Genomic DNA, 27656 nt, shown 5'->3' on the forward strand with positions numbered 1-27656 from the left:
CTAGCTACAGACTGACCTGTGTTGTTCATGGTGAGGTCAGACTAGCTACAGACTGACCTGTGTTGTTCATGGTGAGGTCAGACTAGCTACAGACTGACCTGTGTTGTTCATGGTGAGGTCAGACTAGCTACAGACTGACCTGTGTTGTTCATGGTGAGGTCAGACTAGCTACAGACTGACCTGTGTTGTTCATGGTGAGGTCAGACTAGCTACAGACTGACCTGTGTTGTTCATGGTGAGGTCAGACTAGCTACAGACTGACCTGTGTTGTTCATGGTGAGGTCAGACTAGCTACAGACTGACCTGTGTTGTTCATGGTGAGGTCAGACTAGCTACAGACTGACCTGTGTTGTTCATGGTGAGGTCAGACTAGCTACAGACTGACCTGTGTTGTTCATGGTGAGGTCAGACTAGCTACAGACTGACCTGTGTTGTTCATGGTGAGGTCAGACTAGCTACAGACTGACCTGTGTTGTTCATGGTGAGGTCAGACTAGCTACAGACTGACCTGTGTTGTTCATGGTGAGGTCAGACTAGCTACAGACTGACCTGTGTTATTCATGGTGAGGTCAGACTAGCTACAGACTGACCTGTGTTGTTCATGGTGAGGTCAGACTAGCTACAGACTGACCTGTGTTGTTCATGGTGAGGTCAGACTAGCTACAGACTGACCTGTGTTGTTCATGGTGAGGTCAGACTAGCTACAAACTGACCTGTGTTGTTCATGGTGAAGTCAGACTAGCTACAGACTGACCTGTGTTGTTCATGGTGAAGTCAGACTAGCTACAGACTGACCTGTGTTGTTCATGGTGAGGTCAGACTAGCTACAGACTGACCTGTGTTGTTCATGGGGAAGTCAGACTGCATGGTAGGGGGCAGATCGTTCATCCTGAGAGACAGCTGCCGTTTGAAGGGAGAGGAGTTGTTGTTGAGGGCAGGGAACCCTCTGAAGGAACCCTGTCTGGCCAGGACCTCCACTGGGGCGTGTCTGCGGGGAATAACCTGGGGGCCCAGGGGAGGGGAGGAGGAGGGGGACGGTGGCCCTGGTAGAGGGGCCACAGCCTGGTTCACCACACCCTCACTGGGGCCTGAGGAGAGAGGGATGGGGGGCCTGACATCGCCCTCCGCTGTAGGAAACATCAGGGGATGGCAGACCACCAGACAGATACATCATGTAAAGAACGGGTCACAAGAACACACACACACACACACACACACACACACACACACACACACACACCTTTCTTGTCCTGTAACTGCCTCATGACCTCCTCTCGCTCAGCGGCTTCCGTCGCCGTGGTAACTCGGAACGAGCCCTCCCTGGTGAAGGTGGTTCTGTTGGAGTCGAAGGTTGCTGTGACACCACACTCCTTCTCTCTCTTCTGTTTCCTCTCCAGACAGGCAGCGAAGGCACAGCCCACCGAGTGGCTCAGACGCTCTCCCTTTACACAATACCACATAACACCTTAATAACACCTGAATAACACCTGAATAACACCTGAATAACAGCCATTCTCCCTGAGACAACACTTCAGTAATAGTATTTGGTATTATCTGTTGTGAAAGCAGCAGCTACTCTTCCTGGGGTCAACATGAAACACAGAACACAAAACACGAAACAGGAAACACGAAACACAGAACACAGAACACGAAACACAGAACACAGAACACGAAACAGGAAACACAGAACACGAAACAGGAAACACAGACGAAACACGAAACACAGAACACGAAACAGGAAACACAGACGAAACACGAAACAGGAAACACAGAACACAAAACATGAAACACGAAACAGGAAACACAGACGAAACACGAAACATGAAACACAGAACACAGAACATGAAACACAGAACATGAAACACAAAACATGAAACACAGAACATGAAACACAGAACACAGAACATGAAACACAGAACATGAAACACAGAACATGAAACACAAAACATGAAACACAGAACACAAAACATGAAACACAGAACATGAAACACAGAACATGAAACACAGAACACAAAACATGAAACACGGAACACAGAACACGAAACACAGAACATGAAACACAGAACACAAAACACAAAACACGAAACAGGAAACACAGACGAAACATGAAACATGAAACACAGAACACAGAACATGAAACACAGAACATGAAACACAAAACATGAAACACAAAACATGAAACACAAAACATGAAACACAAAACATGAAACACAGAACATGAAACACAGAACATGAAACACAGAACATGAAACACAGAACATGAAACACAGAACACAAAACATGAAACACAGAACATGAAACACAGAACACAAAACATGAAACACAGAACACAACACAGAACACAAAACACAGAACACAAAACATGAAACACAGAACACAACACAGAACACAAAACATGAAACAGAACACAACACAGAACACAAAACATGAAACACAGAACACAAAACATGAAACACAGAACACAAAACATGAAACAGAACACAGAACACAAAACACAGAACACAGAACACAGAACACAGAACACAGAACACAGAACACAAAACACAGAACACAGAACACAGAACACAGAACACAAAACACAAAACACAGAACACAGAACACAGAACACAGAACACAGAACACAGAACACAAAACACAAAACACAGAACACAGAACACAGAACACAGAACACAGAACACAAAACACAAAACACAGAACACAGAACACAGAACACAGAACACAGAACACAGAACACAGAACACAAAACATGACATAATACAGAACATCAATAGACAAGGACATCAAGGACAATACGCCATACATTTAAAACATCACGTAGCCTCCATATCAGTACACACAGACTATCTAGGTCCAATAGGGGAGAGGCCTTGTGCCGTGAGGTGTTGCTTTCTCTGTTTTGTGAAACCAGGTTTGCTGTTTATTTGAGCAATATGAGATGGAAGGAAGTTCCATGCAATAAGGGCTCTATATAATACTGTACGCTTTCTTGAATATGTTCTGGATTTGGGGACCGTGAAAAGACCCCTGGTGGCATGTCTGGTGGGGTAAGTGTGTGTGTGTGTGTGTGTGTGTGTCAGAGCTGTGTGTAAGTTGACGATGCAAACATTTCGGGATTTTCAACACTTCAGTCATGACATGAGGCATAAGAAGATGTTTGGCTTGTTGCAACAGAAGACTCTCCTTGCGTGATGTTAGTTCATGATTTACAGCACCACCTGCCAATGCTGAGGCTTTTATCATTTCACTAGTGAGACTAGCTTAAGGTCTTCCTTATCATTTCACTAGTGAGACTAGCTTAAGGTCTTATCATTTCACTAGTGAGACTAGCTTACGGTCTTATCATTTCACTAGTGAGACTAGCTTAAGGTTTTCCTTATCATTTCACTAGTGAGACTAGCTTAAGGTCTTATCATTTCACTAGTGAGACTAGCTTAAGGTCATCCTTATCATTTCACTAGTGAGGCTAGCTTAAGGTCTTATCATTTCACTAGTGAGACTAGCTTAAGGTCTTCCTTATCATTTCACTAGTGAGACTAGCTTAAGGTCTTCCTTATCATTTCACTAGTGAGGCTAGCTTAAGGTCTTATCATTTCACTAGTGAGACTAGCTTAAGGTCTTATCATTTCACTAGTGAGACTAGCTTAAGGTCTTATCATTTCACTAGTGAGACTAGCTTAAGGTCTTATCATTTCACTAGTGAGACTAGCTTAAGGTCATCCTTATCATTTCACTAATGAGGCTAGCTTAAGGTCTTATCATTTCACTAGTGAGACTAGCTTAAGGTCTTATCATTTCACTAGTGAGACTAGCTTAAGGTCTTATCATTTCACTAGTGAGACTAGCATAAGTTCAGGTTTAGGGGTTAGGGTAACAGGTTAGGGTCTGGTTTAGGGGTGAGGGTAACAGGTTAGGGTAACAGGTTAGGGCCTGGTTTAGGGGTGAGGGTAACAGGTTAGGGTCTGGTTTAGGGGTGAGGGTAACAGGTTAGGGTAACAGGTTAGGGCCTGGTTTAGGGGTGAGGGTAACAGGTTAGGGTCTGGTTTAGGGGTGAGGGTAACAGGTTAGGGTAACAGGTTAGGGTCTGGTTTAGGGGTTAGGATAACAGGTTAGGGTCTGGTTTAGGGGTGAGGGTAACAGGTTAGGGTAACAGGTTAGGGTAACAGGTTAGGGTAACAGGTTAGGGTCTGGTTTAGGGGTGAGGGTAACAGGTGAGGGTAACAGGTTAGGGTAACAGGTTAGGGTAACAGGTTAGGGTAACAGGTTAGGGTCTGGTTTTGGGGTGAGGGTCTGGTTTAGGGGTTAGGGTAACAGGTTAGGGTCTGATTTAGGGGTGAGGGTAACAGGTTAGGGTCTGGTTTAGGGGTGAGGGTAACAGGTGAGGGTAACAGGTTAGGGTAACAGGTTAGGGTAACAGGTTAGGGTCTGGTTTAGGGGTGAGGGTAACAGGTGAGGGTAACAGGTTAGGGTAACAGGTTAGGGTAACAGGTTAGGGTAACAGGTTAGGGTCTGGTTTAGGGGTGAGGGTAACAGGTGAGGGTAACAGGTTAGGGTAACAGGTTAGGGTAACAGGTTAGGGTAACAGGTTAGGGTAACAGGTTAGGGTCTGGTTTTGGGGTGAGGGTCTGGTTTAGGGGTTAGGGTAACAGGTTAGGGTAACAGGTTAGGGTCTGGTTTTGGGGTGAGGGTCTGGTTTAGGGGTTAGGGTAACAGGTTAGGGTCTGGTTTTGGGGTGAGGGTCTGGTTTAGGGGTTAGGGTAACAGGTTAGGGTAACAGGTTAGGGTCTGGTTTTGGGGTGAGGGTCTGGTTTAGGGGTGAGGGTAACAGGTTAGGGTAACAGGTTAGGGTAACAGGTTAGGGTCTGGTTTTGGGGTGAGGGTCTGGTTTAGGGGTTAGGGTAACAGGTTAGGGCCTGGTTTAGGGGTGAGGGTAACAGGTTAGGGTCTGGTTTAGGGGTTAGGGTAACAGGTTAGGGTCTGGTTTAGGGGTTAGGGTAACAGGTTAAGGTCTGGTTTAGGGGTTAGGGTAACAGGTTAGGGCCTGGTTTAGGGGTTAGGGTAACAGGTTAGGGTCTGGTTTAGGAGTGAGGGTAACAGGTTAGGGTCTGGTTTAGGGGTGAGGGTAACAGGTTAGGGTCTGGTTTAGGGGTGAGGGTAACAGGTTAGGGTAACAGGTTAGGGCCTGGTTTAGGGGTGAGGGTAACAGGTTAGGGTCTGGTTTTGGGGTGAGGGTAACAGGTTAGGGTAACAGGTTAGGGCCTGGTTTAGGGGTGAGGGTAACAGGTTAGGGTCTGGTTTAGGGGTGAGGGTAACAGGTTAGGGTAACAGGTTAGGGCCTGGTTTAGGGGTGAGGGTAACAGGTTAGGGTCTGGTTTAGGGGTGAGGGTAACAGGTTAGGGTAACAGGTTAGGGCCTGGTTTAGGGGTGAGGGTAACAGGTTAGGGTCTGGTTTTGGGGTGAGGGTCTGGTTTAGGGGTGAGGGTAACAGGTTAGGGTAACAGGTTAGGGCCTGGTTTAGGGGTGAGGGTAACAGGTTAGGGTCTGGTTTAGGGGTGAGGGTAACAGGTTAGGGTAACAGGTTAGGGCCTGGTTTAGGGGTGAGGGTAACAGGTTAGGGTCTGGTTTAGGGGTGAGGGTAACAGGTTAGGGTAACAGGTTAGGGCCTGGTTTAGGGGTGAGGGTAACAGGTTAGGGTCTGGTTTAGGGGTTAGGGTAACAGGTTAGGGTAACAGGTTAGGGCCTGGTTTAGGGGTGAGGGTAACAGGTTAGGGTCTTACAGAGTCCTTGATAGCCATGAAGCAGTGGCAGATCCAGCGTCTCGTAGTTCCATCTCTACAGATGTAGGAGAACGCTCTCTCAAAGTTCCTGTCCGGAGCGCAGAACGATACTTTCTCTATTGTCTGGTCTAGGATCAGGTCCTACAGAGGAGAGACATTATCATTACACCATTATCATTACAACATTATTACATTGCACCATTACCATTACAACATTATCACATTACACCATCATCACGTTACACCATTGTCATTACAACATTATCACATTACACCATCATCACGTTACACCATTATCATTACAACATTACTACATTGCACCATTACCATTGCAACATTATCACATTACACCATCATCACGTTACACCATTATCGTTACAGCGTTATCACTGCAGTATTATCACATTGCACCATTATCATTACATCATTATCACATTACACCATTGCCATTACACCATTATCACTACAGCATTACACCATTATCATTACAACATTATCACATTACACTGCCTGTTATTTTAGCATTGCTTCAGTGTCTTACAGAGGAGAAACATTACAACATTATCATAATGTTATCTTTACTACGATGACCTACAGAGAGACATTATCATTACAGCATCATCATTACAGCATTATCACATTACAACATCATCACATCATGCCATTATCATTACAACATTATCACATTACAACATCGCATCACACCATTATCATTGCAACATTATCACATTACACTGACTGTTATTTTAGCATTGCTTCAGTGTCTTACAGAGGAGAAACATTACAGCATTATCACAATGTTATCTTTACTACGATGACCTACAGATAGACATTATCATTACAGCATCATCATTACAGCATTATCACATTACAACATCATCCCATCACACCATTATCATTGCAACATTAACACATTACAACATCATCACATCACACCATTATCATTGCAACATTATCATTGCAACATTATCACATTACACTGACTGTTATTTTAGCATTGCTTCAGTGTCTTACAGATGGGAGAGACATTATCCCCGACTGTCAATATTACAACATTACTTTACACCATTATCATTACAACATCACACCATTATCATTACAACATTATCACATTACAACATTACTTTAAGCACTTCCCTACGCAGAGTTTCCATCTCTCAGACACATGAAACAGTCCATGACTTTCCATGTCTAACAGAGAAGAGTTTCCCTGCATCTATAGTCCTTAAATTTAAACAAAATGTGTAAATCCACGCCTCTCCATAAAGTAGTGATCATAACTGACCTAAAACAGGGAATATTTACCAGGATTAAATATCAGGAATTGTGAAATACTCAGTTTAAATGTATTTGGCTAAGGTGTATGTAAACTTCAGACTTCAACTGTATGTCTTTTTCTGTGTCTGTCCGCGTGCATGTGTCTGTCTGTCTGTTTGCGTATGTGTCTGTCTGCATGTGCCTGTCTGCGTGCATGTTTCTGTCTGTCTGCGTATGTGTATGTCTGTCTGCATGTGTCTGTCCGCGTGCATGTGTCTGTCTGTCTGTTTGCGTATGTGTCTGTCTGCATGTGTCTGTCTGCGTGCATGTTTCTGTCTGTCTGCGTGTGTCTGTCTGTCTGCGTGTGTCTGTCTGTCTGTCTGCGGGTGTGTGTCTGTCTGTCTGCGGGTGTGTGTCTGTCTGTGTCTGTCTCTGTGTGTGTGTGTGTGTCTGTGTGTGTGTGTGTGTGTGTCTGTCTGCGTGTGTGTGTCTGTCTGCGTGTGTCTGTCTGTCTGCGTGTGTCTGTCTGTCTGTCTGCGTGTGTCTGTCTGTCTGTCTGCGTGTGTCTGTCTGTCTGTCTGCGTGTGTCTGTCTGTCTGTCTGCGTGCATGTGCCTGTCTGTCTGCATGTGTCTGTCTGCGTGCATGTGTCTGTCTGTCTGCGTGTGTCTGTCTACGTGCGTCTGTCTGTCTGCGTGTGTGTGTGTGTCTGTGTGTGTCTGTCTGCGTGTGTGTGTCTGTCTGCGTGTGTGTCTGTCTGCGTGTGTGTGTGTGTGTGTCTGCGTGTGTGTGTGTCTGCGTGTGTGTGTGTCTGTTTGCGTGTGTCTGTTTGCGTGTGTGTGTGTGTCTCTGCGTGTGTGTGTGTCTGTCTGTGCGTGTGTCTGTCTGTGTGTGTGTGTGTGTGTCTGTCTGTCTGCGTGTGTCTGTCTGTCTGCGTGCGTGTGCCTGTCTGCGTGTGTGTCTACGTGCGTCTGTCTGTCTGTCTGTCTGCGTGTGTCTGTCTGTCTGCGTGTGTCTGTCTGTCTGCGTGTGTCTGTCTGTCTGCGTGCGTGTGTCTGTCTGTCTGCATGTGTCTGTCTGCGTGCATGTGTCTGTCTGTCTGCATGTGTCTGTCTGCGTGCATGTGTCTGTCTGTCTGCGTGTGTGTGTGTGTCTGCGTGTGTGTTTGTGTGTGTGTCTCTGTGTGTGTGTCTGTCTGTGTGTGTGTGTGTCTGCGTGTGTGTGTGTGTGTGTGTCTCTGTGTGTGTGTGTTTCTGTCTGTGTGTGTGTGTGTGTGTGTGTCCGTCCGTGTGTCTGTGTGTCTGCGGGTGCCTGTGTGCATGTTGACCTAGCTGTTCAGACAACAGAGCAGGAGACTGGATGGATCTGTTACTTTACCTTAGTTTTGTCATCTACCACACGGAGACCGTCTGCTGAGACCCACAACACTGCTTTCACTGCCTTCTTCCCTGCCTGCAGACAGAAACACAGAGATGAGACGGAGAGATGAGAGAGAGAGATGAGAGGGAGAGATGAGAGAGAGAGAGAGATGAGAGAGAGAGAGATGAGAGAGAGAGATGAGAGAGAGATATGAGAGCGAGAGATGAGAGAGACACAGGGAGAGATGAGAGGGAGAGATGAGCGAGAGACAGGGAGAGATGAGAGGGAGAGATGAGAAATGAGAGAGAGACAGGGAGAGATGAGAGGGAGAGATGAGAGATGAAACAGGGAGAGATGAGAGGGAGAGATGAGAGATGAGACAGGGAGAGATGAGAGGAAGAGATGAGAGGGAGACAGGGAGAGATGAGAGGGAGAGATGAGACAGGGAGAGATGAGAGGGAGAGATGAGCGAGAGACAGGGAGAGATGAGAGGGAGAGATGAGAGGGAGACAGGGAGAGATGAGAGGGAGAGATGAGACAGGGAGAGATGAGAGGGAGAGATGAGAGATAAGACAGGGAGAGATGAGAAGGAGAGATGAGAGGGAGAGATGAGAGAGAGATGAGAGGGAGATATGAGAGGGAGAGATGAGAGGGAGAGATGAGAGAGAGAGAGACAGGGAAAGATGAGAGAGAGAAATGAGAGAGAGACCGGGAGAGATGAGAGAGAGAGATGAGAGACAGGGAGAGATGAGAGGGAGAGATGAGAGAGATGAGAGGGAGAGATGAGAGCGAGACAGGGAGAGATGAGAAGGAGAGATGAGAGAGACCGGGAGATATGAGAGGGAGAGATGAGAAGGAGAGATGAGAGAGAGACCGGGAGAGATGAGAGAGAGACAGGGAGAGATGAGAGGGAGAGATGAGAGAGAGACCGGGAGAGATGAGAGGGAGAGATGAGAGAGAGACAGGGACAGATGAGAGAGAGACCGGGAGAGATGAGAGAGAGACCGGGAGAGATGAGAGGGGGCGATGAGAGAGAGACCGGGAGAGATGAGAGGGAGAGATGAGAGAGAGACCGGGAGAGATGAGAGAGAGACCGGGAGAGATGAGAGGGGGCGATGAGAGAGACCGGGAGAGATGAGAGGGAGAGATGAGAGAGAGACCGGGAGAGATGAGAGAGAGACCGGGAGAGACAGGGAGAGAGACAGGGAGAGATGAGAGGGAGAGATGAGAGAGAGTCGGGGAGAGACACAGGGAAAGATGAGAGGGGAGAGAGGGAGAGAGACCGGGAGAGACAGGGAGAGAGAGAGAGAGACCGGGAGAGATGAGAGGGAGAGATGAGAGGGAGAGATGAGAGGGAGAGATGAGAGAGAGACCGGGAGAGATGAGAGGGAGGGAGGGAGAGATGAGAGATGAGAGGGAGAGATGAGAGAGAGAGAGATGAGAGAGAGACCGGGAGAGATGAGAGGGAGAGATGAGAGAGAGACCGGGGGAGATGAGAGAGAGACAGGGAGAGATGAGAGAGAGACAGGGAGAGATGAGAGAGAGACAGGGAAATGAGAGGGAGAGATGAGAGGGAGAGATGAGAGGGGGAGATGAGCGAGAGACCGGGAGAGACAGGGAGAGAGACAGGGACAGATGAGAGAGAGACCGGGAGAGATGAGAGAGAGACCGGGAGAGATGAGAGGGGGCGATGAGAGAGAGACCGGGAGAGATGAGAGAGAGACGGGGAGAGATGAGAGAGAGACGGGGAGAGATGAGAGGGGGCGATGAGAGAGAAACCGGGAGAGATGAGAGGGGGCGATGAGAGAGAGACCGGGAGAGATGAGAGAGAGACGGGGAGAGACACAGGGAGAGATGAGAGGGGAGAGAGAGAGACCAGGAGAGACAAGGAGAGAGACGGGGAGAGAGGGCGAGATGAGAGAGAGACCGGGAGAGACAGGGAGAGATGAAAGGGAGAGATGAGGGAGAGACCGGGAGACAGGGAGAGATGAGGAAGAGATGAGGGAGAGACAGGGAGAGATGAGAGAGAGACCGGGAGAGACAGGGAGAGACGAGAGAGAGACCGGGACATACAGGGAGAGACGGGGAGAGAGAAAATGGGAAAAGAGAGAGACGGGGAGAGAGAGAGAGAGACAGGGAGAGATGAGAGAGAGAGTTAAGAGGGAGACAGGGAGAGATGAGACAGGGAGAGATGAGAGGGAGAGATGAGAGATAAGACAGGGAGAGATGAGAGGGAGAGATGAGAGGGAGCGATGAGGGAGAGATGAGAGGGAGAGATGAGAGGAAGAGATGGGAGAGATGAGAGGGAGAGATGAGAGGGAGAGATGAGAGAGAGACCAGGAGAGATGAGAGGGAGAGATGAGAGAGAGACCGGGAGAGATGAGAGGGAGAGATGAGAGAGAGACAGGGACAGATGAGAGAGAGACCGGGAGAGATGAGAGAGAGACCGGGAGAGATGAGAGGGGGCGATGAGAGAGAGACCGGGAGAGATGAGAGGGAGAGATGAGAGAGAGACCGGGAGAGATGAGAGAGAGACCGGGAGAGATGAGAGAGAGACCGGGAGAGATGAGAGGGGGCGATGAGAGAGAGACCGGGAGAGATGAGAGGGAGAGATGAGAGAGAGACCGGGAGAGATGAGAGAGAGACCGGGAGAGACAGGGAGAGAGACAGGGAGAGATGAGAGGGAGAGAGAGTCGGGGAGAGACACAGGGAAAGATGAGAGGGGAGAGAGGGAGAGACCGGGAGAGACAGGGAGAGAGAGACCGGGAGAGACAGGGAGAGATGAAAGGGAGAGATGAGAGAGAGACAGGAAAAGATGAGAGGGAGAGATGAGAGCGAGACCGGGAGAGATGAGAGGGAGAGATGAGAGAGAGACCGGGAGAGATGAGAGGGAGAGATGAGAGAGAGACAGGGAGAGATGAGAGGGAGAGATGAGAGAGAGACCGGGAGAGATGAGAGGGAGAGATGAGAGAGAGACAGGGACAGATGAGAGAGAGACCGGGAGAGATGAGAGAGAGACCGGGAGAGATGAGAGGGGGCGATGAGAGAGAGACCGGGAGAGATGAGAGGGAGAGATGAGAGAGAGACCGGGAGAGATGAGAGAGAGACCGGGAGAGATGAGAGGGGGCGATGAGAGAGACCGGGAGAGATGAGAGGGAGAGATGAGAGAGAGACCGGGAGAGATGAGAGAGAGACCGGGAGAGACAGGGAGAGAGACAGGGAGAGATGAGAGGGAGAGATGAGAGAGAGTCGGGGAGAGACACAGGGAAAGATGAGAGGGGAGAGAGGGAGAGAGACCGGGAGAGACAGGGAGAGAGAGAGAGAGACCGGGAGAGATGAGAGGGAGAGATGAGAGGGAGAGATGAGAGGGAGAGATGAGAGAGAGACCGGGAGAGATGAGAGGGAGGGAGGGAGAGATGAGAGATGAGAGGGAGAGATGAGAGAGAGAGAGATGAGAGAGAGACCGGGAGAGATGAGAGGGAGAGATGAGAGAGAGACCGGGGGAGATGAGAGAGAGACAGGGAGAGATGAGAGAGAGACAGGGAGAGATGAGAGAGAGACAGGGAAATGAGAGGGAGAGATGAGAGGGAGAGATGAGAGGGGGAGATGAGCGAGAGACCGGGAGAGACAGGGAGAGAGACAGGGACAGATGAGAGAGAGACCGGGAGAGATGAGAGAGAGACCGGGAGAGATGAGAGGGGGCGATGAGAGAGAGACCGGGAGAGATGAGAGAGAGACGGGGAGAGATGAGAGAGAGACGGGGAGAGATGAGAGGGGGCGATGAGAGAGAAACCGGGAGAGATGAGAGGGGGCGATGAGAGAGAGACCGGGAGAGATGAGAGAGAGACGGGGAGAGACACAGGGAGAGATGAGAGGGGAGAGAGAGAGACCAGGAGAGACAAGGAGAGAGACGGGGAGAGAGGGCGAGATGAGAGAGAGACCGGGAGAGACAGGGAGAGATGAAAGGGAGAGATGAGGGAGAGACCGGGAGACAGGGAGAGATGAGGAAGAGATGAGGGAGAGACAGGGAGAGATGAGAGAGAGACCGGGAGAGACAGGGAGAGACGAGAGAGAGACCGGGACATACAGGGAGAGACGGGGAGAGAGAAAATGGGAAAAGAGAGAGACGGGGAGAGAGAGAGAGAGACAGGGAGAGATGAGAGAGAGAGTTAAGAGGGAGACAGGGAGAGATGAGACAGGGAGAGATGAGAGGGAGAGATGAGAGATAAGACAGGGAGAGATGAGAGGGAGAGATGAGAGGGAGCGATGAGGGAGAGATGAGAGGGAGAGATGAGAGGAAGAGATGGGAGAGATGAGAGGGAGAGATGAGAGGGAGAGATGAGAGAGAGACCAGGAGAGATGAGAGGGAGAGATGAGAGAGAGACCGGGAGAGATGAGAGGGAGAGATGAGAGAGAGACAGGGACAGATGAGAGAGAGACCGGGAGAGATGAGAGAGAGACCGGGAGAGATGAGAGGGGGCGATGAGAGAGAGACCGGGAGAGATGAGAGGGAGAGATGAGAGAGAGACCGGGAGAGATGAGAGAGAGACCGGGAGAGATGAGAGAGAGACCGGGAGAGATGAGAGAGAGACCGGGAGAGATGAGAGGGGGCGATGAGAGAGAGACCGGGAGAGATGAGAGGGAGAGATGAGAGAGAGACCGGGAGAGATGAGAGAGAGACCGGGAGAGACAGGGAGAGAGACAGGGAGAGATGAGAGGGAGAGAGAGTCGGGGAGAGACACAGGGAAAGATGAGAGGGGAGAGAGGGAGAGACCGGGAGAGACAGGGAGAGAGAGACCGGGAGAGACAGGGAGAGATGAAAGGGAGAGATGAGAGAGAGACAGGAAAAGATGAGAGGGAGAGATGAGAGCGAGACCGGGAGAGATGAGAGGGAGAGATGAGAGAGAGACCGGGAGAGATGAGAGGGAGAGATGAGAGAGAGACCGGGAGAGATGAGAGGGAGAGATGAGAGGGAGAGATGAGAGAGAGACCGGGAGAGATGAGAGAGAGATGAGAGAGAGACAGGAAAAGATGAGAGGGAGAGATGAGAGCGAGACCGGGAGAGATGAGAGGGAGAGATGAGAGAGAGACCGGGAGAGATGAGAGGGAGAGATGAGAGAGAGACCGGGAGAGATGAGGGAGAGATGAGAGGGAGAGATGAGAGAGAGACCGGGAGAGATGAGAGGAAGAGATGAGAGGGAGGGAGAGATGAGAGAGAGACCGGGAGAGATGAGAGGGAGAGATGAGAGAGAGAGAGATGAGAGAGAGACCGGGAGAGATGAGAGGGAGAGATGAGAGAGAGACCGGGGGAGATGAGAGAGAGACAGGGAGAGATGAGAGGGGGAGATGAGAGAGAGACCGGGAGAGACAGGGAGAGAGACAGGGACAGATGAGAGAGAGACCGGGAGAGATGAGAGGGGGCGATGAGAGAGAGACCGGGAGAGATGAGAGAGAGACGGGGAGAGATGAGAGGGGGCGATGAGAGAGAAACCGGGAGAGATGAGAGGGGGCGATGAGAGAGAGACCGGGAGAGATGAGAGAGAGACGGGGAGAGACACAGGGAGAAATGAGAGGGGAGAGAGAGAGACCAGGAGAGACAAGGAGAGAGACGGGGAGAGAGGGCGAGATGAGAGAGAGACCGAAAGAGACAGGGAGAGATGAAAGGGAGAGATGAGGGAGAGACCGGGAGACAGGGAGAGATGAGGAAGAGATGAGGGAGAGACAGGGAGAGATGAGAGAGAGACCGGGAGAGACAGGGAGAGACGAGAGAGAGACAGGGACATACAGGGAGAGACGGGGAGAGAGAAAAGGGGAAAAGAGAGAGACGGGGAGAGAGAGAGAAAGACAGGGAGAGATGAGAGAGAGAGTTGAGAGGGAGACAGGGAGAGATGAGACAGGGAGAGATGAGAGGGAGAGATGAGAGATAAGACAGGGAGAGATGAGAGGGAGAGATGAGAGGGAGCGATGAGGGAGAGATGAGAGGGAGAGATGAGAGGAAGAGATGGGAGAGATGAGAGGGAGAGATGAGAGAGAGACCAGGAGAGATGAGAGGGAGAGATGAGAGAGAGACCGGGAGAGATGAGAGGGAGAGATGAGAGAGAGACCGGGTGAGATGAGAGGGAGAGATGAGAGAGAGACCGGGAGAGATGAGAGGGAGAGATGAGAGAGAGACCGGGAGAGATGAGAGGGAGAGATGAGAGGGAGAGATGAGAGAGAGACCGGGAGAGATGAGAGAGAGATGAGAGAGAGACAGGAAAAGATGAGAGGGAGAGATGAGAGCGAGACCGGGAGAGATGAGAGGGAGAGATGAGAGAGAGACAGGGAGAGATGAGAGGGAGAGATGAGAGAGAGACCGGGAGAGATGAGAGGGAGAGATGAGAGAGAGACAGGGACAGATGAGAAAGAGACAGGGAGAGATGAGAGAGAGACTGGGAGAGATGAGAGGGAGAGATGAGAGAGAGACCGGGAGAGACAGGGAGAGATGAGAGAGAGACCGGGAGAGATGAGAGAGAGACAGGGAGAGATGAGAGGGGGCGATGAGAGAGAAACCGGGAGAGATGAGAGAGAGACGGGGAGACACACAGGGAGAGATGAGAGGGGAGAGAGAGAGACCAGGAGAGACAAGGAGAGAGACGGGGAGAGAGGGAGAGATGAGAGAGAGACTGGGAGAGACAGGGAGAGATGAAAGGGAGAGATGAGAGAGAGACCGGGAGACAGTGAGAGATGAGGAAGAGATGAGGGAGAGACCGGGAGAGACAGGGAGAGATGAGATAGAGACCGGGAGAGACAGGGAGAGATGAGAGAGACCGGGAGACAGGGAGAGATGAGGAAGAGATGAGGGAGAGACCGGGAGAGACAGGGAGAGATGAGAGAGAGACCGGGAGAGACAGGGAGAGACGATAGAGAGACCGGGACATACAGGGAGAGACGGGGAGAGAGAAAAGGGGAAAAGAGAGAGACGGGGAGAGAGAGAGAGAGAGAAACAGGGAGAGATGAGAGAGAGAGATGAGAGGGAGACAGGGAGAGATGAGACAGGGAGAGATGAGAGGGAGAGATGAGAGATAAGACAGGGAGAGATGAGAGGGAGAGATGAGAGGGAGCGATGAGGGAGAGATGAGGGAGAGAGATGAGAGAGAGACAGGGAGAGATGAGAGGGAGAGATGAGAGGAAGAGATGGGAGAGATGAGAGGGAGAGATGAGAGAGACCAGGAGAGATGAGAGATGAGAGAGAGACCGGGAGAGATGAGAGGGAGACCGGGAGAGATGAGAGAGAGACTGGGAGAGACAGGGAGAGAGACAGGGACAGATGAGAGAGAGACCGGGAGAGATGAGAGAGAGACCGGGAGAGATGAGAGGGGGCGATGAGAGAGAGACCGGGAGAGACGACAGGGAGAGATGAGAGAGAGACCGGGAGAGATGAGAGAGAGACCGGGAGAGATGAGAGGGGGCGATGAGAGAGAGACCGGGAGAGACGACAGGGAGAGATGAGAGAGAGACCGGGAGAGATGAGAGAGAGACCGGGAGAGATGAGAGGGGGCGATGAGAGAGAGAGATGAGAGAGAGACCGAGAGAGATGAGAGAGAGACCGGGAGAGATGAGAGAGAGACCGGGAGAGATGAGAGAGAGACCGGGAGAGACAGGGAGAGAGACAGGGAGAGATGAGAGGGAGAGACAGGGAGAGAGACAGGGACAGATGAGAGAGAGACCGGGAGAGATGAGAGGGGGCGATGAGAGAGAGACCGGGAGAGATGAGAGGGAGAGATGAGAGAGAGACCGGGAGAGATGAGAGGGAGAGATGAGAGAGAGACCGGGAGAGATGAGAGAGAGACAGGGAGAGATGAGAGAGAGACAGGGAGAGATGAGAGGGAGAGATGAGAGAGAGACTGGGAGAGATGAGAGGGAGAGATGAGAGAGAGACCGGGAGAGACAGGGAGAGAGACAGGGACAGATGAGAGAGAGACCGGGAGAGATGAGAGAGAGACCGGGAGAGATGAGAGGGGGCGATGAGAGAGAGACCGGGAGAGATGAGAGAGAGACGTGGAGAGACACAGGGAGAGATGAGAGGGGAGAGAGAGAGACCAGGAGAGACAAGGAGAGAGACGGGGAGAGAGGGAGAGATGAGAGAGAGACCGGGAGAGACAGGGAGAGATGAAAGGGAGAGATGAGAGACCGGGAGACAGGGAGAGATGAGGAAGAGATGAGGGAGAGACCGGGAGAGACAGGGGGAAATGAGAGGGGGCGATGAGAGAGAAACCGGGAGAGATGAGAGGGGAGACAGAGAGACCAGGAGAGACAAGGAGAGAGACGGGGAGAGAGGGAGAGATGAGAGCGAGACCGGGAGAGACAGGGAGAGATGAAAGGGAGAGATGAGAGAGAGACCGGGAGAGATGAGAGAGAGACCAGTAGAGATGCGAGAGAGACGGGGAGAGACACAGGGAGAGATGAGAGGGAGAGATGAGAGAGAGACCGGGAGAGATGAGAGAGAGACAGGGAGAGATGAGAGAGAGACTGGGAGAGATGAGAGGGAGAGATGAGAGAGAGACCGGGAGAGACAGGGAGAGAGACAGGGACAGATGAGAGAGAGACCGGGAGAGATGAGAGAGAGACCGGGAGAGATGAGAGGGGGCGATGAGAGAGAAACCGGGAGAGATGAGAGGGAGAGATGAGAGAGAGACCGGGAGAGATGAGAGAGAGACGGGGAGAGAGGGAGAGATGAGAGAGAGACCGGGAGAGACAGGGAGAGATGAAAGGGAGAGATGAGAGAGAGACCGGGAGACAGGGAGAGATGAGGAAGAGATGAGGGAGAGACCGGCAGAGACAGGGAGAGATGAGAGGGAGAGATGAGAGAGAGACAGGGAGAGATGAGAGATAGACAGGGACAGATGAGAGAGAGACCGGGAGAGATGAGAGGGGGCGATGAGAGAGAGACCGGGAGAGATGAGAGAGAGACGGGGAGAGACACAGGGAGAGATGAGAGGGGAGAGAGAGAGACCAGGAGAGACAAGGAGAGAGACGGGGAGAGAGGGAGAGATGAGAGAGAGACTGGGAGAGACAGGGAGAGATGAAAGGGAGAGATGAGAGAGAGACCGGGAGACAGTGAGAGATGAGGAAGAGATGAGGGAGAGACCGGGAGAGACAGGGAGAGATGAGATAGAGACCGGGAGAGACAGGGAGAGATGAGAGAGACCGGGAGACAGGGAGAGATGAGGAAGAGATGAGTGAGAGACCGGGAGAGACAGGGAGAGATGAGAGAGAGACCGGGAGAGACAGGGAGAGACGGGGAGAGAGAAAAGGGGAAAAGAGAGAGACGGGGAGAGAGAGAGAGAGAGAGAGAGAGAGAGAGAGAGAGAGAGAGAGAGAGAGAGAGACAGGGAGAGATGAGAGAGAGAGATGACAGGGAGACAGGGAGAGATGAGACAGGGAGAGATGAGAGGGAGAGATGAGAGATAAGACAGGGAGAGATGAGAGGGAGAGATGAGAGGGAGCGATGAGGGAGAGATGAGGGAGAGAGATGAGAGAGAGACAGGGAGAGATGAGAGGGAGAGATGAGAGGGAGACAGGGAGAGATGAGAGGGAGAGATGAGAGGAAGAGATGGGAGAGATGAGAGGGAGAGATGAGAGGGAGAGATGAGAGGGAGAGATGAGAGAGACCAGGAGAGATGAGAGATGAGAGAGAGACCGGGAGAGATGAGAGGGAGAGATGAGAGAGAGACTGGGAGAGATGAGAGAGAGACAGGGACAGATGAGAGGGAGACTGGGAGAGATGAGAGGGGTCGATGAGAGAGAGACCGGGAGAGATGAGAGGGAGAGATGAGAGAGAGACCAGGAGAGATGAGAGGGGTCGATGAGAGAGAGACCGGGAGAGATGAGAGGGAGAGATGAGAGAGAGACCGGGAGAGATGAGAGAGAGACCAGGAGAGATGCGAGAGAGACGGGGAGAGACACAGGGAGAGATGAGAGGGAGAGATGAGAGAGAGACCGGGAGAGATGAGAAAGAGACAGGGAGAGATGAGAGAGAGACTGGGAGAGATGAGAGGGAGAGATGAGAGAGAGACCGGGAGAGACAGGGAGAGATGAGAGAGAGACCGGGAGAGATGAGAGAGAGACAGGGAGAGATGAGAGGGGGCGATGAGAGAGAAACCGGGAGAGATGAGAGGGAGAGATGAGAGAGAGACCGGGAGAGATGAGAGAGAGACGGGGAGAGAGGGAGAGATGAGAGAGAGACCGGGAGAGACAGGGAGAGATGAAAGGGAGAGATGAGAGAGAGACCGGGAGACAGGGAGAGATGAGGAAGAGATGAGGGAGAGACCGGGAGAGACAGGGAGAGATGAGATAGAGACCGGGAGAGACAGGGGGAGATGAGAGAGAGACCGGGAGAGATGAGAGAGAGACCAGGAGAGATGCGAGAGAGACGGGGAGAGACACAGGGAGAGATGAGAGGGAGAGATGAGAGAGAGACCAGGAGAGACAAGGAGAGAGACGGGGAGAGAGGGAGAGATGAGAGAGAGACCGGGAGAGACAGGGAGAGATGAAAGGGAGAGATGAGAGAGAGACCGGGAGAGATGAGAGAGAGACCAGGAGAGATGCGAGAGAGACGGGGAGAGACACAGGGAGAGATGAGAGGGAGAGATGAGAGAGAGACTGGGAGAGATGAGAGAGAGACAGGGACAGATGAGAGGGAGACTGGGAGAGATGAGAGGGGTCGATGAGAGAGAGACCGGGAGAGATGAGAGGGAGAGATGAGAGAGAGACCAGGAGAGATGAGAGGGGTCGATGAGAGAGAGACCGGGAGAGATGAGAGGGAGAGATGAGAGAGAGACCGGGAGAGATGAGAGAGAGACCAGGAGAGATGCGAGAGAGACGGGGAGAGACACAGGGAGAGATGAGAGGGAGAGATGAGAGAGAGACCGGGAGAGATGAGAAAGAGACAGGGAGAGATGAGAGAGAGACTGGGAGAGATGAGAGGGAGAGATGAGAGAGAGACCGGGAGAGACAGGGAGAGATGAGAGAGAGACCGGGAGAGATGAGAGAGAGACAGGGAGAGATGAGAGGGGGCGATGAGAGAGAAACCGGGAGAGATGAGAGGGAGAGATGAGAGAGAGACCGGGAGAGATGAGAGAGAGACGGGGAGAGAGGGAGAGATGAGAGAGAGACCGGGAGAGACAGGGAGAGATGAAAGGGAGAGATGAGAGAGAGACCGGGAGACAGGGAGAGATGAGGAAGAGATGAGGGAGAGACCGGGAGAGACAGGGAGAGATGAGATAGAGACCGGGAGAGACAGGGGGAGATGAGAGAGAGACCGGGAGAGATGAGAGAGAGACCAGGAGAGATGCGAGAGAGACGGGGAGAGACACAGGGAGAGATGAGAGGGAGAGATGAGAGAGAGACCGGGAGAGATGAGAGAGAGACAGGGAGAGATGAGAGAGAGACTGGGAGAGATGAGAGGGAGAGATGAGAGAGAGACCGGGAGAGACAGGGAGAGAGACAGGGACAGATGAGAGAGAGACCGGGAGAGATGAGAGAGAGAGACCGGGAGAGATGAGAGGGGGCGATGAGAGAGAAACCGGGAGAGATGAGAGAGAGACGGGGAGAGAGGGAGAGATGAGAGAGAGACCGGGAGAGACAGGGAGAGATGAGAGGGAGAGATGAGAGAGAGACAGGGAGAGATGAGAGATAGACAGGGACAGATGAGAGAGAGACCGGGAGAGATGAGAGGGGGCGATGAGAGAGAGACCGGGAGAGATGAGAGAGAGACGGGGAGAGACACAGGGAGAGATGAGAGGGGAGAGAGAGAGACCAGGAGAGACAAGGAGAGAGACGGGGAGAGAGGGAGAGATGAGAGAGAGACTGGGAGAGACAGGGAGAGATGAAAGGGAGAGATGAGAGACCGGGAGACAGTGAGAGATGAGGAAGAGATGAGGGAGAGACCGGGAGAGACAGGGAGAGATGAGATAGAGACCGGGAGAGACAGGGAGAGATGAGAGAGACCGGGAGACAGGGAGAGATGAGGAAGAGATGAGGGAGAGACCGGGAGAGACAGGGAGAGATGAGAGAGAGACCGGGAGAGACAGGGAGAGACGATAGAGAGACCGGGACATACAGGGAGAGACGGGGAGAGAGAAAAGGGGAAAAGAGAGAGACGGGGAGAGAGAGAGAGAGAGAGAGAGAGAGAGAGAGAGAGAGAGAGAGAGAAACAGGGAGAGATGAGAGAGAGAGATGAGAGGGAGACAGGGAGAGATGAGACAGGGAGAGATGAGAGGGAGAGATGAGAGATAAGACAGGGAGAGATGAGAGGGAGAGATGAGAGGGAGCGATGAGGGAGAGATGAGGGAGAGAGATGAGAGAGAGACAGGGAGAGATGAGAGGGAGAGATGAGAGGAAGAGATGGGAGAGATGAGAGGGAGAGATGAGAGAGACCAGGAGAGATGAGAGATGAGAGAGAGACCGGGAGAGATGAGAGGGAGACCGGGAGAGATGAGAGAGAGACTGGGAGAGACAGGGAGAGAGACAGGGACAGATGAGAGAGAGACCGGGAGAGATGAGAGAGAGACCGGGAGAGATGAGAGGGGGCGATGAGAGAGAGACCGGGAGAGATGAGAGGGAGAGATGAGAGAGAGACGGGGAGAGACAGGGACAGATGAGAGAGAGACCGGGAGAGACGACAGGGAGAGATGAGAGAGAGACCGGGAGAGATGAGAGAGAGACCGGGAGAGATGAGAGGGGGCGATGAGAGAGAGAGATGAGAGAGAGACCGAGAGAGATGAGAGAGAGACAGGGAGAGATGAGAGGGGGCGATGAGAGAGAAACCGGGAGAGATGAGAGGGAGAGATGAGAGAGAGACCGGGAGAGATGAGAGAGAGACGGGGAGAGAGGGAGAGATGAGAGAGAGACCGGGAGAGACAGGGAGAGATGAAAGGGAGAGATGAGAGAGAGACCGGGAGACAGGGAGAGATGAGGAAGAGATGAGGGAGAGACCGGGAGAGACAGGGAGAGATGAGATAGAGACCGGGAGAGACAGGGGGAGATGAGAGAGAGACCGGGAGAGATGAGAGAGAGACCAGGAGAGATGCGAGAGAGACGGGGAGAGACACAGGGAGAGATGAGAGGGAGAGATGAGAGAGAGACCAGGAGAGACAAGGAGAGAGACGGGGAGAGAGGGAGAGATGAGAGAGAGACCGGGAGAGACAGGGAGAGATGAAAGGGAGAGATGAGAGAGAGACCGGGAGAGATGAGAGAGAGACCAGGAGAGATGCGAGAGAGACGGGGAGAGACACAGGGAGAGATGAGAGGGAGAGATGAGAGAGAGACCGGGAGAGATGAGAGAGAGACAGGGAGAGATGAGAGAGAGACTGGGAGAGATGAGAGGGAGAGATGAGAGAGAGACCGGGAGAGACAGGGAGAGAGACAGGGACAGATGAGAGAGAGACCGGGAGAGATGAGAGAGAGAGACCGGGAGAGATGAGAGGGGGCGATGAGAGAGAAACCGGGAGAGATGAGAGAGAGACGGGGAGAGAGGGAGAGATGAGAGAGAGACCGGGAGAGACAGGGAGAGATGAGAGGGAGAGATGAGAGAGAGACAGGGAGAGATGAGAGATAGACAGGGACAGATGAGAGAGAGACCGGGAGAGATGAGAGGGGGCGATGAGAGAGAGACCGGGAGAGATGAGAGAGAGACGGGGAGAGACACAGGGAGAGATGAGAGGGGAGAGAGAGAGACCAGGAGAGACAAGGAGAGAGACGGGGAGAGAGGGAGAGATGAGAGAGAGACTGGGAGAGACAGGGAGAGATGAAAGGGAGAGATGAGAGACCGGGAGACAGTGAGAGATGAGGAAGAGATGAGGGAGAGACCGGGAGAGACAGGGAGAGATGAGATAGAGACCGGGAGAGACAGGGAGAGATGAGAGAGACCGGGAGACAGGGAGAGATGAGGAAGAGATGAGGGAGAGACCGGGAGAGACAGGGAGAGATGAGAGAGAGACCGGGAGAGACAGGGAGAGACGATAGAGAGACCGGGACATACAGGGAGAGACGGGGAGAGAGAAAAGGGGAAAAGAGAGAGACGGGGAGAGAGAGAGAGAGAGAGAGAGAGAGAGAGAGAGAGAGAGAAACAGGGAGAGATGAGAGAGAGAGATGAGAGGGAGACAGGGAGAGATGAGACAGGGAGAGATGAGAGGGAGAGATGAGAGATAAGACAGGGAGAGATGAGAGGGAGAGATGAGAGGGAGCGATGAGGGAGAGATGAGGGAGAGAGATGAGAGAGAGACAGGGAGAGATGAGAGGGAGAGATGAGAGGAAGAGATGGGAGAGATGAGAGGGAGAGATGAGAGAGACCAGGAGAGATGAGAGATGAGAGAGAGACCGGGAGAGATGAGAGGGAGACCGGGAGAGATGAGAGAGAGACTGGGAGAGACAGGGAGAGAGACAGGGACAGATGAGAGAGAGACCGGGAGAGATGAGAGAGAGACCGGGAGAGATGAGAGGGGGCGATGAGAGAGAGACCGGGAGAGATGAGAGGGAGAGATGAGAGAGAGACGGGGAGAGACAGGGACAGATGAGAGAGAGACCGGGAGAGACGACAGGGAGAGATGAGAGAGAGACCGGGAGAGATGAGAGAGAGACCGGGAGAGATGAGAGGGGGCGATGAGAGAGAGAGATGAGAGAGAGACCGAGAGAGATGAGAGAGAGACCGGGAGAGATGAGAGAGAGACCGGGAGAGATGAGAGAGAGACCGGGAGAGACAGGGAGAGAGACAGGGAGAGATGAGAGGGAGAGACAGGGAGAGAGACAGGGACAGATGAGAGAGAGACCGGGAGAGATGAGAGGGGGCGATGAGAGAGAGACCGGGAGAGATGAGAGGGAGAGATGAGAGAGAGACCGGGAGAGATGAGAGGGAGAGATGAGAGAGAGACCGGGAGAGATGAGAGAGAGACAGGGAGAGATGAGAGAGAGACAGGGAGAGATGAGAGGGAGAGATGAGAGAGAGACCGGGAGAGACAGGGAGAGAGACAGGGACAGATGAGAGAGAGACCGGGAGAGATGAGAGAGAGACCGGGAGAGATGAGAGAGGGCGATGAGAGAGAGACCGGGAGAGATGAGAGAGAGACGTGGAGAGACACAGGGAGAGATGAGAGGGGAGAGAGAGAGACCAGGAGAGACAAGGAGAGAGACGGGGAGAGAGGGAGAGATGAGAGAGAGACCGGGAGTGACAGGGAGAGATGAAAGGGAGAGATGAGAGAGAGACCGGGAGACAGGGAGAGATGAGGAAGAGATGAGGGAGAGACCGGGAGAGACAGGGAGAGATGAGATAGAGACCGGGAGAAACAGGGGGAAATGAGAGGGGGCGATGAGAGAGAAACCGGGAGAGATGAGAGGGGAGACAGAGAGACCAGGAGAGACAAGGAGAGAGACGGGGAGAGAGGGAGAGATGAGAGCGAGACCGGGAGAGACAGGGAGAGATGAAAGGGAGAGATGAGAGAGAGACCGGGAGAGATGAGAGAGAGACCAGGAGAGATGCGAGAGAGACGGGGAGAGACACAGGGAGAGATGAGAGGGAGAGATGAGAGAGAGACCGGGAGAGATGAGAGAGAGACCGGGAGAGATGAGAGAGAGACCGGGAGAGATGAGAGGGGGCGATGAGAGAGAAACCGGGAGAGATGAGAGGGAGAGATGAGAGAGAGACCGGGAGAGATGAGAGAGAGACCGGGAGAGACAGGGAGAGATGAAAGGGAGAGATGAGAGAGAGACCGGGAGACAGGGAGAGATGAGGAAGAGATGAGGGAGAGACCGGGAGAGACAGGGAGAGATGAGAGGGAGAGATGAGAGAGAGACAGGGAGAGATGAGAGATAGACAGGGACAGATGAGAGAGAGACCGGGAGAGATGAGAGGGGGCGATGAGAGAGACCGGGAGAGATGAGAGAGAGACGGGGAGAGACACAGGGAGAGATGAGAGGGGAGAGAGAGAGACCAGGAGAGACAAGAAGAGAGACGGGGAGAGAGGGAGAGATGAGAGAGAGACTGGGAGAGACAGGGAGAGATGAAAGGGAGAGATGAGAGAGAGACCGGGAGACAGTGAGAGATGAGGAAGAGATGAGGGAGAGACCGGGAGAGACAGGGAGAGATGAGATAGAGACCGGGAGAGACAGGGAGAGATGAGAGAGACCGGGAGACAGGAAGAGATGAGGAAGAGATGAGGGAGAGACCGGGAGAGACAGGGAGAGATGAGAGAGAGACCGGGAGAGACAGGGAGAGACGATAGAGAGACCGGGACATACAGGGAGAGACGGGGAGAGAGAAAAGGGGAAAAGAGAGAGACGGGGAGAGAGAGAGAGAGAAACAGGGAGAGATGAGAGAGAGAGATGAGAGGGAGACAGGGAGAGATGAGACAGGGAGAGATGAGAGGGAGAGATGAGAGATAAGACAGGGAGAGATGAGAGGGAGAGATGAGGGAGAGATGAGGGAGAGAGATGAGAGAGAGACAGGGAGAGATGAGAGGGAGAGATGAGAGGGAGACAGGGAGAGATGAGAGGGAGAGATGAGAGGAAGAGATGGGAGAGATGAGAGGGAGAGATGAGAGGGAGAGATGAGAGAGACCAGGAGAGATGAGAGATGAGAGAGAGACCGGGAGAGATGAGAGGGAGAGATGAGAGAGAGACTGGGAGAGATGAGAGAGAGACAGGGACAGATGAGAGGGAGACTGGGAGAGATGAGAGGGGTCGATGAGAGAGAGACCGGGAGAGATGAGAGGGAGAGATGAGAGAGAGACCAGGAGAGATGAGAGGGGTCGATGAGAGAGAGACCGGGAGAGATGAGAGGGAGAGATGAGAGAGAGACCGGGAGAGATGAGAGAGAGACCAGGAGAGATGCGAGAGAGACGGGGAGAGACACAGGGAGAGATGAGAGGGAGAGATGAGAGAGAGACCGGGAGAGATGAGAAAGAGACAGGGAGAGATGAGAGAGAGACTGGGAGAGATGAGAGGGAGAGATGAGAGAGAGACCGGGAGAGACAGGGAGAGATGAGAGAGAGACAGGGAGAGATGAGAGGGGGCGATGAGAGAGAAACCGGGAGAGATGAGAGGGAGAGATGAGAGAGAGACCGGGAGAGATGAGAGAGAGACGGGGAGAGAGGGAGAGATGAGAGAGAGACCGGGAGAGACAGGGAGAGATGAAAGGGAGAGATGAGAGAGAGACCGGGAGACAGGGAGAGATGAGGAAGAGATGAGGGAGAGACCGGGAGAGACAGGGAGAGATGAGATAGAGACCGGGAGAGACAGGGGGAGATGAGAGAGAGACCGGGAGAGATGAGAGAGAGACCGGGAGAGATGAGAGGGGGCGATGAGAGAGAGACCGGGAGAGATGAGAGGGAGAGATGAGAGAGAGACGGGGAGAGACAGGGACAGATGAGAGAGAGACCGGGAGAGACGACAGGGAGAGATGAGAGAGAGACCGGGAGAGATGAGAGAGAGACCGGGAGAGATGAGAGGGGGCGATGAGAGAGAGAGATGAGAGAGAGACCGAGAGAGATGAGAGAGAGACCGGGAGAGATGAGAGAGAGACCGGGAGAGATGAGAGAGAGACCGGGAGAGACAGGGAGAGAGACAGGGAGAGATGAGAGGGAGAGACAGGGAGAGAGACAGGGACAGATGAGAGAGAGACCGGGAGAGATGAGAGGGGGCGATGAGAGAGAGACCGGGAGAGATGAGAGGGAGAGATGAGAGAGAGACCGGGAGAGATGAGAGGGAGAGATGAGAGAGAGACCGGGAGAGATGAGAGAGAGACAGGGAGAGATGAGAGAGAGACAGGGAGAGATGAGAGGGAGAGATGAGAGAGAGACCGGGAGAGACAGGGAGAGAGACAGGGACAGATGAGAGAGAGACCGGGAGAGATGAGAGAGAGACCGGGAGAGATGAGAGAGGGCGATGAGAGAGAGACCGGGAGAGATGAGAGAGAGACGTGGAGAGACACAGGGAGAGATGAGAGGGGAGAGAGAGAGACCAGGAGAGACAAGGAGAGAGACGGGGAGAGAGGGAGAGATGAGAGAGAGACCGGGAGAGACAGGGAGAGATGAAAGGGAGAGATGAGAGAGAGACCGGGAGACAGGGAGAGATGAGGAAGAGATGAGGGAGAGACCGGGAGAGACAGGGAGAGATGAGATAGAGACCGGGAGAGACAGGGGGAAATGAGAGGGGGCGATGAGAGAGAAACCGGGAGAGATGAGAGGGGAGACAGAGAGACCAGGAGAGACAAGGAGAGAGACGGGGAGAGAGGGAGAGATGAGAGCGAGACCGGGAGAGACAGGGAGAGATGAAAGGGAGAGATGAGAGAGAGACCGGGAGAGATGAGAGAGAGACCAGTAGAGATGCGAGAGAGACGGGGAGAGACACAGGGAGAGATGAGAGGGAGAGATGAGAGAGAGACCGGGAGAGATGAGAGAGAGACCGGGAGAGATGAGAGAGAGACCGGGAGAGATGAGAGGGGGCGATGAGAGAGAAACCGGGAGAGATGAGAGGGAGAGATGAGAGAGAGACCGGGAGAGATGAGAGAGAGACCGGGAGAGACAGGGAGAGATGAAAGGGAGAGATGAGAGAGAGACCGGGAGACAGGGAGAGATGAGGAAGAGATGAGGGAGAGACCGGGAGAGACAGGGAGAGATGAGAGGGAGAGATGAGAGAGAGACAGGGAGAGATGAGAGATAGACAGGGACAGATGAGAGAGAGACCGGGAGAGATGAGAGGGGGCGATGAGAGAGAGACCGGGAGAGATGAGAGAGAGACGGGGAGAGACACAGGGAGAGATGAGAGGGGAGAGAGAGAGACCAGGAGAGACAAGAAGAGAGACGGGGAGAGAGGGAGAGATGAGAGAGAGACTGGGAGAGACAGGGAGAGATGAAAGGGAGAGATGAGAGAGAGAGACCGGGAGACAGTGAGAGATGAGGAAGAGATGAGGGAGAGACCGGGAGAGACAGGGAGAGATGAGATAGAGACCGGGAGAGACAGGGAGAGATGAGAGAGACCGGGAGACAGGAAGAGATGAGGAAGAGATGAGGGAGAGACCGGGAGAGACAGGGAGAGATGAGAGAGAGACCGGGAGAGACAGGGAGAGACGATAGAGAGACCGGGACATACAGGGAGAGACGGGGAGAGAGAAAAGGGGAAAAGAGAGAGACGGGGAGAGAGAGAGAGAGAAACAGGGAGAGATGAGAGAGAGAGATGAGAGGGAGACAGGGAGAGATGAGACAGGGAGAGATGAGAGGGAGAGATGAGAGATAAG

At 52.8% G+C, this 27656-nt stretch overlaps 1 protein-coding gene across 4 annotated transcripts in view; it reads right to left on the minus strand.

Moving 5' to 3' along the window:
* The window catches only part of LOC110513746 (protein numb homolog), a 156669-nt gene that overhangs the window by 17370 nt on the left and 111643 nt on the right, over positions 1–27656 (minus strand). For 2 of the 4 annotated variants that reach the window (XM_036955395.1, XM_036955394.1), the window contains 4 exons: positions 8408–8482; positions 5775–5915; positions 1241–1442; positions 837–1127 (listed from right to left, as the gene is read on the minus strand). In XM_036955395.1, the coding sequence (XP_036811290.1) occupies positions 837–1127; positions 1241–1442; positions 5775–5915; positions 8408–8482 (709 nt within the window). The remainder of the gene's footprint in view (positions 1–836; positions 1128–1240; positions 1443–5774; positions 5916–8407; positions 8483–27656) is intronic. The other 2 variants (XM_036955396.1, XM_036955397.1) reach the window with 2 other exon arrangements.

The sequence above is a fragment of the Oncorhynchus mykiss genome, chromosome 19 (genome assembly GCF_013265735.2).
Source record: "Oncorhynchus mykiss isolate Arlee chromosome 19, USDA_OmykA_1.1, whole genome shotgun sequence".
NCBI classification, from domain to species: Eukaryota; Metazoa; Chordata; class Actinopteri; order Salmoniformes; family Salmonidae; genus Oncorhynchus; species Oncorhynchus mykiss.